The sequence below is a fragment of the Taudactylus pleione genome, unplaced genomic scaffold, assembly GCF_031769625.1.
Source record: "Taudactylus pleione unplaced genomic scaffold, aTauple2 ptg000161l, whole genome shotgun sequence".
NCBI classification, from domain to species: domain Eukaryota; kingdom Metazoa; phylum Chordata; class Amphibia; order Anura; family Myobatrachidae; genus Taudactylus; species Taudactylus pleione.
Window position 1 is genome coordinate 3,569,675 of NW_028284563.1, and position 15,957 is coordinate 3,585,631.

General features: G+C 38.7%; 1 protein-coding gene across 3 annotated transcripts in view; it reads left to right on the forward strand.

Moving 5' to 3' along the window:
- The window catches only part of GABRG2 (gamma-aminobutyric acid type A receptor subunit gamma2), a 138,011-nt gene that overhangs the window by 75,675 nt on the left and 46,379 nt on the right, over positions 1-15,957 (forward strand). For all 3 annotated transcript variants that reach the window (XM_088475066.1, XM_088475067.1, XM_088475069.1), the window contains exons 2-4: positions 1,679-1,827; positions 3,983-4,050; positions 8,675-8,895. In XM_088475066.1, coding sequence (XP_088331192.1) covers positions 1,679-1,827; positions 3,983-4,050; positions 8,675-8,895 — 438 coding nt within the window. The remainder of the gene's footprint in view (positions 1-1,678; positions 1,828-3,982; positions 4,051-8,674; positions 8,896-15,957) is intronic.

Consider the following 15,957-nt stretch of genomic DNA (forward strand, 5'->3'; position numbering starts at 1 on the left):
TATGTCACTATAAAAAACTTTTACACACCTACAATTATATCTACTTCTCCATCCTTCTGCTTTTATTATCTGGTGACATATCACCAAATCCAGGCCCCACACACACACACACAGCGGTTTTACTATGGAATAAATATCCTGCAAACCTCACATGGCTCCCATCACCCTCCAAAGCAATAAATGTGCCTTATAGAATTCACACTTGATCACAACTTATTATTTTACTTCTGAACATCTCTTTACAATAACTACTTTCACCAATTTCTACATTTACCTGAGTCTGCTGGGTCACACGTTAACCAAACTCTCTAAATAGCCCTTCATGAAGTGAAGACTTAACGTAAACTGACATAACAGCCATGGCTTTCCACAGACACCTACAAAAACTGCCTCTTAAAGTAGAATGTCAGTGGCGTAAATCTTAATTCAAATGACTTCCACACATACTGTACAATAGGAATCCTGCCATCTGTCATCCTAACCCTCTGTCCCATGCTCACTGTCTACCCCATCTGTGTCACCACTGTCTGTCTGCCCATCCCCTTTAGAATGTAAGCTCTCACGAGTAGGGCCCTCTTTCCTCTTGTGCTTATCCTTTCTTTACTTATATTATCTGCTCTATACTCAAAAGCACCTAACCCGTGACTTTTGCCATCCTGCTACTGTTGCAGCAGTGTTTATATACCATGTACTTGTCTTGTAGTGTCTTAAACTGTATGACACTGTTTTCTTGTTCTGCTCAACTATTTATGTACTATGTTTGTGCACTATGTTTATGTACTATGTTTGTGCACTATGTTTATGTACTATGTAAGGCGCTGCGTAACCCTTGTGGTGCCATATAAATAAAGGATAATAATAATAATAATAATAATAATAATAATAATAATAATAATAATAATGTTGACAGTAAAATATTGACACTTTTTTTTGTTATTTTAGTCTAAACCTAAACACTAACCCTAAACCTAAGCCTAATCCTAAACGTAAATCTAAGCCTAACCCTAAACCTAAGCCTAACCCTAAACTTAACCCTACACCAGTGGTTCCCAAACTGGGTGCTGTGGCTCCTTGGGGTGCTGCAGGGCACTTCCAGGTTTGGCATGGGTTGCTGGTCCAGTACCAAATAATATTATTTATGATCAATGTGATAGGTAAAACCATTGCTGGTGACTGCCAATCATAAAATATGAGGACACACAAAAGAGCATCTCTGTTCACCACCACATAACATTTGTTCTAGGGGTGCCGAAAAACAAATTCTGATACTCTAGATCACCGTGTTTGAAGAAGGTTTTGGAACCACTGCCATAAACCTAACTCTAAGCCTAACCATAAATTTAATCCTAAACCTAACCCTAAACCTAGCCCTAACCTTAACTCCTAAAATAATAAAAAAGATAACCATCTTTTGACATTTTAGTATCAACATGTTAAATGTCGGCCTTTTCAGTGTGTGAACCATTTAATCCTGTCAACCTAAATACATGTTTACAGAATGTTGGTTGACCATCTGAATGTTGACCAATTGACCAAATCTAAATTAACATAGCACAAACAAATGCATTCACACAAGTGATCATTCCATTGGCTCTGTGAAAATTTGTCATCGTTCTAACGTTTGCAACTTAAAATGGTTACTTATAACAGTTATTTATTGATTTTTTTTGTCTTACAGTACTTTTCAAAAAGAAGATGAAGACTATGAAGATGCGCCATCTAATAAAACATGGCTATTGACACGAAAATTCCATGATAACGATGTGACCTCTATTTTAAATGGACTTCTCAAAGGGTATGACAACAAGCTCAGGCCGGACATTGGAGGTTTGTAGTGTATATATTTAATTTTGCAGTAGTTTGTGATTTAGGTAACTAATTTGGGCCTGATTCTGAGTTGCAACCAGACAGTGGCTGGTTCTTTTCCGAAGCAGTGACTGCATCGTTATGCTAATGCCGTGACCGATTCGCAGTCTACTGAGACGCCCACTCGCAGCGGAACTATTCCGTCTTGGTGCAATCTTCCCTTTCCCTCTGAGGAACACCCACTGAAAAGCAATTTATCTGCATGCAATTGCGATCTGCGTTTTTGTGCAGTAACCACCGGGACACATGTGCAATGCTACTCAGATGCTTGTGCAGACTGGAAACATCATCTGCTTGCATCCAACATCGCCACTGTGTGTACCTATGAATGAGACCCTTTGCAAGGCAATCATTTAAATAGTAGTGCAATAAGAGTGTAAGCCATTTTATCTGTACAAGCACATTAGTACTTACATTATAACATTGAGAACCTCATCAATGAAGTTTCGGTACATTGTAGGTTTGTTCTAGGTCTAGATTTGTGCTATGTTTCCTTATATTGTAATTTTTCAGTATGGAATTTTTTTATGACAGAAACATCATCTCTCCAAACTTTACTACAAGTGAGGGCATTTTCTAGAAGCTTCTACAGCAGAGTACTCATATATCATACATAGATATATTAGGAGCTTTCTTTGTTCTAACCAATATGTAATTTAAATGCAAGTCCAAGAAAAGTAAAGTAGACTCTTTTTTGGGGCACACTTTAAAGTAATAATCTATACTGTATGTAACACATTTAAAACAAAGCTTTTACTTCAATTATATAAAATGTCCTAAACTCTAAAGGACATACAACAACTCTATACATAGAAAAACAGAAAAAAACATGTTAAAAATATATTAAATTCAGTCACTGTTAGAGTTGCTAGTGTCTCTATATCTCATGGATAGGGAACCATCCTCTGATGAATGACAATTAATAAACAGTGAAAAGAAGGGGGAAGGAAATAAACCTGCACACAAAAAGCTGGTAGGCTTTTGGTAAAATTGGCGAATATATATTTTATGCTTCTTAAAACAATCTAATCTGGTCAATTATGTTCAAATACTGTAGGCATACAGTAGTCTGTGATTGTTTTGATAAGTAAGACCGGGTACACACTAGAACAATATTGTCATGATTGGTCAAAATGGAATAACGGATCGTGTATATCGTGTAGTGTGTATGCACAATAGTGCACTTCTGTGCATCATATACAACATTCTCTGGTTGGCCGTGCTGCAGGGTTAATCAGAAGATATCATGAACGATGTGGTGCACATCATGTAGTGTTTATGGCCTACCGGACGACCAGGCAATATATTGTTCCGATATGGCCTCTGAAGACATCACCTCTTTAAAGATGGTCATTCTAGTGTGTACAGGAGCAATGGTAAATCATATACAATCAAATGACAGGTTAAATAATTCTGTTGCTTTAAGGATTGTACAGTGTGTACGCTCAATATCATTTGTTTGGGGTTCAAGGGAATTTGGGTCAACCTTCATGGAAATTGCCCATCATTCAGATGTGTACCCAACCTTACCCTTCTGGATAGAATTAGGTACAGTATCTGATTGATATTTACTGAGTCAGTTAAATTTGTATACCTCTTCTTAGATAGAATGCTACAATAAGTATATTGTGAAAGATCATTATAACAATTGTATTTTACCTTGCACAAACATTAAAGGTGGTTGCACTCATCAACAAAAACAAGATTTGACATATCAGCAAGAACTAGAATTATTGCACAGTAAAAATGTAATTAAAATGTAAACGTTGTACTCATACTATTTGTCCTCCAATGCTGGTGGAGGCCATGAGCAAATTACACTGCAGAAGCATTGCATGTTGTCAGCCTTAATGACTGTTTAGAAAATACTCGTTTGACGATCATTCATTTAAAAGTCTGTTTGTGGCATTTGTTTCTCAACCACAGATAATCAGAAGAATGACAATACAGTTTGGTCTCAATACACCAAACTACAGATACTGTACACCAAATTGCAGATTTTTGTATTTATCATTATCATATGAAATCAAGTATAAAAATAATATTTTCATGTCATATGTTTTTTTGCCTACATTGCATAATTTTTTAAATCATGTACTTTTTTCATTATTAACAGTTAAGCCTACAGTAATTCATACGGACATGTATGTTAACAGCATAGGACCAGTAAATGCTATCAATATGGTGAGTAAAGTATTTAATTTATATATTTTTTTATGCTGCAGGATGTTACCGTGTAATAATACAATAGAGATCGGGGTTCTTGAATTTTAGGTCACAAATACAAATTTATAGGACTCCATGTCATTGGATGACCCATGGCCTTCCAATATTAGTGTATGATCAAATAGTGTACCAGTTATTAATTGATGCATGTGGATGTTTCATGTTCGCTAAAACTGATATTCAGATGTACTATCATGAAATATTGACACAGAAGTAATAGTAGACATGAATACTGTAGTAAAAACATCAAGAACCAGTGCAGGAAACCCAAGTTTCAAGAAGTTTAGTGGGGGAGTGACCAGGATACTTATATGCAGCCAGCTGAGATATTTCACATTTCTCTAGCTGAGACTTGTTTTATACTGCACGTCAGGCACCATGAGATTACACTACTGTAGTTTACAATAGAGTATCATTATACATATTGGTAGATAGCAGCACAACATAGTAAAGATTATTTTAATGTATTGTTTTCTTGAAGGCAACAGGGCATTTTTAATAACTTTAGCTCTAATTACATACTACGTGTAATGATATATATTTTTTTATAATTCTTTATTTTGAGTGGTCAGGCATAATAGAAATAAACACAAATACAAGTGGCAACAAAAGCCCAATACAGACCAAATTCCTGTATAGTAATAATCAAAATAAAAATGACAATAAGAAAAATATGTCAGGTTGTCTTGAACTGCATGGCCCCAACATGTTTTCATAAAGGTTACCTCTGGAGCTTGCCAACATTGACAACGGTAAAGGAAAAAGAGCTTACTATGTAACATATAATACAGACAGAATATAATATTACGTGACTTTTTTGAAGATATAACATGAATGTTGTCCCCAGCACTGCCTAGCTTCTCTCTCTCTTTCCTCCTCTTCATCAGTGCTCCCGTCATTCTTTTATTTTTCTCTCTCCCCCATCTGTTTGTTTATTTTGTCAGCACTTTACTTTATTACATAGCTTGTTCCTAGCATTACCATTTTCCTTTTCATCTTTATTATTGTACACCTGTGTACTTTATTTCTTTCTTCTATACTGTTCTTGTTGTGGCTAATGCTGTGATGTTGTGATTCAGTGATTATCAGGAGCAGTGATGGCTCCAGAGGTGGGTCCAATATTCAAATCGACACCAACTGTTGGTGAGTCCTGGCCAGGTGTTGGTGAGTCCTGGCCAGTAATGCTTGGCAGCGTTTCGGGTGGCAGTTGGTGTGGCTCCCCTATTTGAATTTTGGACTCTGTTGCAGCCCCACCTATGGAGCTGCCACTGATCAGGAGTGTCACGAGGTGATATGTGATGAGTAAGTAAGGGAAATAACTGAAATGTTTGGAGACAGTAGTTGTGTGTTATGCTGAAACTTTCTAAACTGGCCAGAGCTCTTTCCAACTGCTGGAAAATATGCAGCAAGAGAATATTAATTGGCTTATACTGCTGGAGCTTCAGCAGTATAAAGAATTGGGCCAAAACAAAAGGAACTGATATATATATATATATATATATATATATACTGTTTATAAAAAAAAATATATATATATATATATATATATATATATATATACAGTATGAATGTTACGAATGTTTTGAAGGCAAAGGGTGGTGACACAAAATATTGTTTTTTATTTAGATTTATCTTGTGTTCATTCACTTTTCATTTTGTTAATTGATAAAAATAAACTATTGTCAATTTTATTTTTGAAAGCATTCCTACTTTGCAGCATTTTTTTCACACCTGCCTAAAACATTTGCACAGTATTGTGTATCTAAAAAACAACATGAATTGAATCTCTTCTGTTATTAAGGCCCTGATTCAGAGCCGGACGCTCTGACCAGAGCGCTCGCTCTGAATCAGGGCCCACCTCCATAAATATGGAGCGTCCTCCTGGACGCTCGTATAGCTGTGGGTCACCACCCACAGCGTATACGAGCGTGCAGGATGATGGTCGTGATGGTCTTGACCATCGCGACCATCGCCACTGCGAGCAGAAGCCTGCGGTTGAGTTTTTCAACCTCAAGGCCAGGAGTGATTTTGGCTCTATCAGAGCCAAAATCACTCCCACTGACTTCACTAGTGATGTCAGTGGGGCCGGCTTCTGACGGTAGGCGTTCCCTTGGGAACACCTCCGTCTGGCAGGCACGTCCCCAGCACACCCACCAAAGGGGGCGTGCTGTCAATCAACATCGACAGCATGCCCCCTTTGATCAGACACTACGAGCGAAGGAAAGTCCTTCGCTCGTCGCGTCTCGTGCATGCGCACGACGGAGCTCCTTCCGTCGTGTGCATGCGCAGTGCAGACCATCGACCCACTTGCGAGCGGACAGCCGCTCACGAGTGGGTCTGAATCAGGGCCTAAATTTGTTGTTTTGATGAATGTACATAGTGGCGGTTTATATAACTGGCAGCTTGTATAAATTTGAATGTAACTTCCTTAAATAAGTGTTTATGCTAGTAAATATCTATTAGTTCAGTGCATTTTTAGAGGAATTGGGTTCTTTGGGTACAATTTTTAAATACATTTATTCTTTAATTGTATTTAGTTAGTATCAGTCCTGATAAAACAGTTTCTATAATTTAATGTTTTATTATCTCGATTCTAAAACATATGTCATTGCTTTGTAAAATAGTGATGGTTTGTGGGTAGTTACACAGTGCTTGCTGATTAACTCATTCACGTAAAGGAACATTTTGTACATTCCTTGAAATTTATGTAAAACTTTTCTCTGCTTAATAAAAGCCTTTTTAGACCTAGTGTAGCCTCAGTTTACTTCTGTAACTTACTGCATTTTTATTAGAATGATTTTGCAGGGAATACATTTTTTCAAATCCACACGCTACTTAAATTTTGGATACTCTGCAACAACCAAGTATATCAGGTTAATATGAACCTAAGCTGATTCACAAATCAATTTACACTCACACAGATACGAGATATCCCTATGACTTGACCCTTACTTTTGTTGATACAGTAACTCATTTCAGTTGCATCACATGATAAATATTTGTCTTTGGTGCTTAGTTTAGAGACCACATCACTGACTATAAATATGCATGTGGATAATCACAAGATAGATCATAACTGTTATTATTATCTTCTATAAAACACTAGATTCCTATTGCTAATGCTAAAGCATGTGGTCTACAGTGTACAGCTGCTTCTTTCAAAATCTTTTGTTCCCTGGCTGAATGGCCCCCCTGATGTGAGCCAGTCACAATGTCTAGGATTGCATCAAGAAAGGCTTGTCTAGGCAGGGCATGCCACGTACCATTCTCCAGTGAGGAGCTTGGCACCCTTCATATCTCCATTTCCTTATCTCAGTGTACTAGTTCAAAAGGGGTAACGGATCAAAGGCCAGATGCCCCATAATAATACCAGGCATATTACAGCATATACATTTCTCATTTGGGAATAATCAAGACATTATAAATGGAGGACATATTTGAAGATATTCCCTGAGAGCAATGCCATGAACTCTACACTACCATTTATGTGAACAAAGGATAAAAGGATTGTAGGTTCTTTTTAAGCACTAGTCTATGCCAAGTCCTCATTACCCCAAGGATAAAGCACAGGTTAAAGGTCTGTGATATTAATAGTGTGCATAAAATCAACTGCTACTTCAATGGAAAAAAATAAGCAATCTGTGAAAACTCATAATTTTTTTCACATTTAGGCATAAGTAACCACACCAACTGCCACCCAAAATGCTGCCGAGTATTACTGGCCATGGTGCAGTTTGTGAATAAATACAATGGCCGTTTTCAGGGGTGGACGCGGTGATGATGTCAGATGCAATGGCGTGATTTTTCGCTACTACACACGTGGAGATGGGTTTGAGATGGCAGTTAGAGTGAGGATTTTTTTGCAAAGTGATTGACAGGTAGTCAACATTTTGTTGGGTGGTAACGGGAGGTGGCTAGGACATGTCAGGACCATTTTCTGGGTGTGCCCTAGTGAGCCTCTGTAAATTCGTACACAGCTACAGAGGCCTCGGCGTCTTAGGTGAGACAAACGTTTTGAGGCAGCGCAGGTTTACTCAGATGTGCGACCAATGTTCCTGATGATTCGTCATTTGTGTGCAAGCGGCAGATGTGAGATGCCAATGGTGGGCGTCTCTGTGCACAAGACTAGCAGGGCCAACAGGATTTGCGTGCACCAATGATTCAGGCCCAAAATGAATCTAAGATGTAACCAGACTCCCAGATCATCTGACATCTGCATTAACAAACTTTCAGACTCAAAGAACTGAAGAAAGTTAGTGCTATATTTGTATTGTTTAAATCAAATTTTTGCTTATGGTTTCATGTTTGGGGTACCCTCATCTCAACAGTGCCCCTATTCCCACATGTAATTGTCAGACATGATGATCTTTCCAATGTGAGTGTTAAGGAGTGGATAAATCTTTCTATCTTAAATGAGGTACCACGTCAAAGGGAGAGAATGTATATTGAAAGTGTCCTTTAAGTAAAGTCAAGGCTAGTAGTGGTCTCAAGTCACCTGTGGTTATATAGGGTAAATATAAGACAGTTTAATAATTTTGGTTTATTAATGCAGGGTGCTTTATATAAGTTTTTATTGTTACAGGAATATACTATTGATATTTTTTTTGCACAAACCTGGTACGACAGACGTCTCAAGTTCAACAGCACGATAAAAGTACTCCGACTGAACAGCAATATGGTCGGTAAGATCTGGATACCGGACACATTTTTCCGTAACTCCAAGAAAGCAGATGCTCACTGGATAACAACCCCAAACCGGATGCTGAGGATATGGAATGATGGAAGGGTACTTTATACGCTTAGGTATGATTGTATTTCCTCTAAATATTTGTAACCATTTCGTTAAATGTTATTTTTTGTTTGTTACTTTTATATGAGAAGATATTAATGTTTATAGTGCAGTTATCACCTTTTAGATTTTAACTGCATTTCACAAAGTACTTTTAAAATTGTGCGAAGGTTAAAAAAAACATAGAACAGGCTGTATTTATTATTATTATTATTATTATTATTATTATTATTATTATTATATAAGAGTTATTTGTTTATCGCCTCTATGTAGTGTGCAGTACAGTTTTTAAATGCCATTAATGCTATTAAATGTGCATGCGTCTTAGTTGGAAAACATGGTCTACGTATGTTTATTATTATTGTAGTTGATATGTAAGGTGCCATTGTGTGTGAAAACTGTATGTACAAGCAAAAGATAGAAAAAATAAAGGCAGATGTGAAATGGTAAAATACTGAGTGCGGTGGAGGAGAGAGATCAGGACAACTGTGAGGATGTAGTACTATGAGAGTACAGGTGGTAGACGGGAATGCTGTAATAGTGGTGGGGTGGGATTTCAGAGAGTATATAAACTTGAAAGATTGGGTAATCTATTACCGGGCATGGTAAATGCATCCCATGGTGTGTAGTAGCACAAAAGAGAAACCTTGTAGGTAGGAGTTATTGCTTATTATCAGAGTAAAGGCAAGGATCAGGTACTGTATGTGACAGATTTAAGAAAGTAGGGTATTTCGACAATAGGTTTCAGATGTAGTAAGTGATCTTGTTGTTGAGGGTTTTTTATGAGGTTAAGTCATTTTAATTTTATTATGGTGAATATGTATAGCCAGGTTAGGAATTTGTAAGATTAATAGTATTGAATAAGAGGATTCAGGAATAACACAATATCAGTGAGTTTGAATGCGGGAGGAATCAAGCATCGTATTTTGAATGTGATACACCCCACCACTTACTGATTGCATAGCGGCGTTTAATAATGCTCTATGCATGTACAATTGTGATTAAAATGCAAAATATAGCTCCTGCAATGAGAGTGTTTTTTTGCGGTGTGAGAACATCCATGTTCATGATCCAGGCGCTCTGCGCATGCCCGACCGTCAGCCAGTGAATGCATGAGGCACTAAGGACACTGGGAGGGATCCTATTGAATCCCTCTTGGGGCATGCTGCCAAAAAGGCCATAGGCTTCTTTTAGGCAATGTTGTCTATAGATAGCATTCCCTATCAGGTACAAGCTCCACAAAGATTTGACTTCCGCAACTTGATACATATGGGGAATGCGGTCATACCTCTGAAAATGGCAGTTTTCGGAGGTTGACCGCATTTCAGTGTTAACGGTGAGGTAGATATGAGTGGAACTGATGACACTGGGAGAAGTATATACAGTAGTTTTGGGACATCCATGTTAGTTTAATGAGATAACAGAGAATGGTTTAATTGTGTGTTGTCAGCATAAAGGTGACTGATGGCTGAATGCGCACACTATATTATCAAGAAAAGGGGTGTACAGCAATAGCAGAGGACTGGGGACAGAGCCTTATGGGAGCCAACAGATATTGGGAGTGGAGAAAAGGATGTTTAAGAGGTAGAGATATTGGAGGAGCATTTGAATTGGTAGAGAGAGGCAAAAAGACCAAGAGATTGATCATGGATTAGTGACACCTTTATTTTGCTGTAAGTAAAATTGTTGATAATACTTTTGAGGGCAATCTTAATGGAATGTTAGTAGCAATTGATAATAAAGTGAACGAAAGTAAAATATTAGGTTACACATCGGTTGCACAAATCGATTGGAAATAAAGAAGAAAAAAAAGGTAGGTAGTTTCTGAGAGAGATTGCGTCATCCATGAGGACGCTCCATTTTCATGGAGGAGGGCCCTGATTCAGAGCGAGCGCTCTGGTCAGAGCGTTCGGCTCTGAATCAGGCCCTCAGTTTTAGAGATTGAAAGTGCAAAGTGGATGTCCTTTTTATGGTGGAAAGAGTATTGTGAGCAGAAGGGAATTACACAGGGCCCAGGGTTGGGTGAGATGTCATCAGCAGCCATGAGAAAGACCAGGATGAGAAATGGAAGGATGATTTGTTGGTGTTGTTAGACTTGTATGTACAACTTGATGGTTGTATCAGTCATGTACACACCAATTGATATATATAGAAGAATCCAGGTGACTAGTCTAGTGGAACTTCACCAGGTTGTGTAGTTTATTGAATACAGCCATACTCACTGTTACACTGGTTTGTCCAGGGGCATGAAGAGGAGTTTGAAGCAGAGCAGGGTAGGCAGCTCACCAGCCGGTGACTGTCTCAGGTATTGGTGCAGGTCCTGGAACAGCAGTCATATGCTGATAGATGTTTCAGGTCTCAGGAGCTAAGGGCAGGATAGCGTCCTCCACTCTATAGCTTATACACAGTAAACAAGATGCCGCAGCGCATGTACAGTTATAGTATCAGTGATCGTCTTGGTAAGGGAAGAGCAGTGTCTTTTGAGAAACCATTTTGTTTGAGACTGCGCAGTAGTGCACTCCATTTCTAACATGTGTGAGGTTCTGCTTCAGTAGGTTGATGAGTGAGGTGGAAGCAGTAGAGAAAAAGAGAAGAAGTGAAGAGTAAATAATGATGGGAAATGGAGAAATGAGATTCAGAGAAGGGGAGATATGTGAGAAATGTGGTTGAAGTAGCAGAAAAAATAGAGAAGAGTAGATGCATGGTGGACTAATGTGTGGATGAATGTGTATTATTTGGAGTAAGTATCGTAGGAATATGGAAGAACAGATGGTCCAGGTAGTGGAGGCCAGGGGAAGAGATAGAGGCTCCCCTGGCTCTGCAAATGGATCAGGCACCCTCCACAATAGACACATGGTCAGGGACACTGTAACTTGAGATCAATAAGTCCAGCAGTCAAACATGTATTGTAATAGCAATGACAATGGAGCTCGGAGGGCCTGAATCTGAGTCACTGGAAATTATGATTTTCATGCAAATGTTTAATGTATTTAATCTGAAATTGCTTCTAAGTAGCTCAAAAGTCTCACAGAGGCCTAATTCTGAGTCTGACAATGCATGTGCCCCATGCTGCGTACATACAGAACCTGATTCTGAGTCTGACAATGCATGTGCCCCATGCTGAGTATACACAGAGGCCTGATTCTGAGTCTGATGCAGTCGTGCAGGTGTCTGTGTCATTTTCCAGTCGCCCGTCTGCGACTTTATGCAAATGCCCTGGAGTACATCCATGTGTCCAAGTGTGAAAGGACTGGAATACATAGTTAGATAGTTGGTGGTGTCTAAAGATGCACCAAGCTGAAATCCAGCTTGGTGCATCTTTAGACACACCCAAGGCTGTATTATCAAACTTGTACCTGGCCTATGGATGAGTATGGCCTCCTATGTGAGGGATTAATCATCTGTGTACACAAACACTTCAGCGACAAGCCTGCAACACTCCCATAACACAACCATCTCTGTGCATCTAATTAGTCACTCTCCTGTCACTGTCCAGGAGAGCTAAGTACATTGTGCTTCTCCACACGTACATCTGAAGTCATAACTGCGACTCTGTATGAACACAATTGGGACACATACACATTGCACAACTACATCTGACATTGACATAGTGTGCAACTAGTGGCATCTTTTAATTACCACTCCCAGTAACATCCGCCACCTGCAGGAACTGCCTAGCAGTTGTAGTGAGTTCCCATTGGATGTAGTCCCTGCCAATCACAGCCAGACAGGCAGTCCCAGGGGGAGGTGTTTTCTCCCCCTGGGAGTGCCAGTCTGGACTGCGATAGCAGAGAGCACCTCCAATGGGAAACCACTCACCTGCTATTACAGCAGCACTTACCAGCTTGCAGTCCCTAGAAGCCAGCTGGTGTGGTAATTTATGCGCATGCATGGGAATGCAATCCTGCACATATGCCCAATTACAGACCCCCCAGCCAGACAGGTAAGGAGCCACCACTGCATGCGACTGAGAATTAGGCCAAGTTGCAAACAAGATGCACGGTCTCAGAAATGTATTAGACAGGTATTGGGCGTTCCTGGGCGGTGACTGGGAGGTGGCTATTCAGACGAACGGAGATGGTCCGTCTTATGGGCATGTTTTGGGAGTGTCACTGAACTGGCTGTGAACTCAGTCACTTAATCACTGACCTTAGAGGCTGTACTCTTATGGATATTTTGCACCTTGCATGGAGCATCTAAAGATGCACAAAGTGGGTGTCCCAGTCCTTGCACAGTCAGACACACTTGTGCATCCGGGTAAGGGCTGATACTAGCATTAGCATAAAGTTGTAGATGCGACTTTGCCAAAAGACACTAAAGTGGTTGCAGCAGCCTGTGACTCTAAATCAGCCTCAGCACATCCTCTAGTTTAATTATTATTTTACTATAGTAGATTATTAAAACAGAAAAAGGATAGGTAGATAGATATGAGATAGATAGATATGAGATAGATATGAGATAGATAGATATGAGATAGATAGATATGAGATAGATAGATAGATAGATAGATAGATAGATAGATAGATATGAGATAGATAGATATGAGGTAGATAAATAGATATTATATAGATAGAGCAGATATGAGATAGATAGATAAACAGGGACCGGTATGAAATACGGCCTGACCTATGTCCGGCGGTTCAAATCCCAACGCCGCAAGCCCAGCACCAGTGAAGACCCCGACTGCGCTAAAGGTAAGTACTAACTAACCTAACCCCCCCAACCCTCCTTTAGGGGTTGCCTAACCTCCCTCCCTAGTGCCTAACCCCCCTCTAAGTGCCTAAACCTAACCCTCCTGGAGGGGTGCCTAACACTAACCTCCCCCCGGGAGCGCCTAACCCTAAGTCCCCCCCGGGAGCCCCTAACCTGACCCTCCCCCCTACGGCTGTCCGCGCACAGCTTACCTTCGATCAGTATGCCGGGTGTTGGGCTCCCGGTATAGGTAAAATGACAGGCGTCGGGATCTAATGACGCCTGTCATTAGACCCCTGCCAGAATTAGACAGTCGGGAAGCCGGCGGTTGGCATTTACGACCGTCGGCTTCCTGACTGCATCCCGATACACAGAGATACTGTAGATAGATATTTGATAGATAGATAGATAGAGAGCTAGATAGATAGAGAGCTAGATAGATATGATATAGACAGATAGATATGAGATTGCTAGAGATCTATAAAGATATGAGATAAATATATAGATAGATTATGTTATTCTATTATATGATATATATTATTTACACTGTCTATTGTTTATTTTTAGTCCATTGATAGACTTTTTATTTGTGTTAATGATTTTCTTAGGAATTTATTCAATACAATTGTAATGTATATTGTCCAGTCAATATAAATGTATAGTGCAGATTTTAATAAGAAATACCAATAATGTAATACAAGTGAAATAAACTACTTTATTACTTAAATCAATAAATGTAAAAAAAAAAACAGAAATCCATATGTAATCCAAATAAACATAAATAAGAATGGCAGAATTTTCTCTCTCTTCTCTTTTCCTCATTAAATTAACAGCTATTTGCTGGAAGCAGAAAAATGCATAGACTTATTCTCTCAACAGATCCATACCCCAGTAGGGTACAGACTACAATTGTACCATTCGAACAAGATATGACCTCAGCAATTTGTTTGATGAATTGAGGAAATGATACGATTAAGGCTAGTAGTGCTAAATGTTTCTATATTGCTGCATTAATAACATTCATGGAATAACATAGTGTTAGATATTTTGGAGTAAACTGAAAAATTGTAATATTCATCAACACATTGTACAGTTGATGGTACTGTGAATTAATATGACATTTATTGACCTTTTTTTTATATTTTTCATTGGAATTAATTTTATCCTTTATAAGCAACAAATGAGCCAACCTAAATGGAAACAGTAAGATCAGTGTCCAATTTTTCTCTATAATTATGCTGGGTACATATAATTTATTCATTCGACCTGAAAACTACCCATACACTTGCTACAGGTTCCACCGACATTAACATCTCAACTGGGTGGGCAAATGTAAATGCTCGCTTAGATGTGATGTCAGCTCAGACATATCGAGCGGGCAATTGGTAAGTGTGTATAGCTTACCAATTGGCTGATATTGTAGCCTATAGGCAAATTTTCTGCAAATTTTCCCACAGAGGGATATAAAGGCAATGGCTGGATACAGTACCACACTGATCACTTATACAAATACAGGAAGAAATCAGAGAAATCATCTCAGGAATGAATAAAATAAGTCTCTGCACACTTATTTGGAGTGTGGAAGCTATTGTAAGTCTTTGCTCTAACTGTAGTTGTAGGTGAGTAATGGCACATTTTTTATTAAAGATAAGCATTTCTAAATTACAATATAACTTTAATTATAAAATACTTGCAGAGAGGTGGGCACTCCTTCTAACCAAAAGAGACTCCATGTGCCAAAGGAAGTGGAATAATACATGAATAAAAGGCAACCGTACTCCAGAGATGAATTGCTATAAATCATGTATTTGTTTAGTAACAAGCAGTGGCATTTCAGGTATCATAGGATCTTATTTCAAACACACAAAGTATATATATATATATATATATATATATTTTTTTTGATGGGGAAAAAATGTTTTTGTATAAATGATGGTGATTTTATATACTAAGAATAAAATTAGTTAAAATATCATTTCAGATGCTGTCAGCTAACATTTTGCCCAGTCAAAATATTTTATATATTGTCACTGTGCATTGACATTATTATTTCAAATGCTTATCTCTAAATTTTGTAATAACTAGATAAAGAAAATTGTAGTTTGAAGATAAATTTACTTTTGGCAAATAAGTTATGTTATGCTTTGGAAATGTGGTGGGTGACCTCCCTAACAGAATTTGACTATTATATTACTAACCACCTTGAGAGAAGCTTTCTTTCCTATGGCAAAACCACAATCTCATTTTCTTCCTTTGCTTCTCTGAGTCCTGACTTCTGGTTCTTTCCACCCAGCTCCTCTCTCCCACTGTAATGTCAAAGATCAAGTACCATGATGTCCCCTACATGCCACTTTGGTAATTTTCCAACAGTCTCAGCAGTGCCA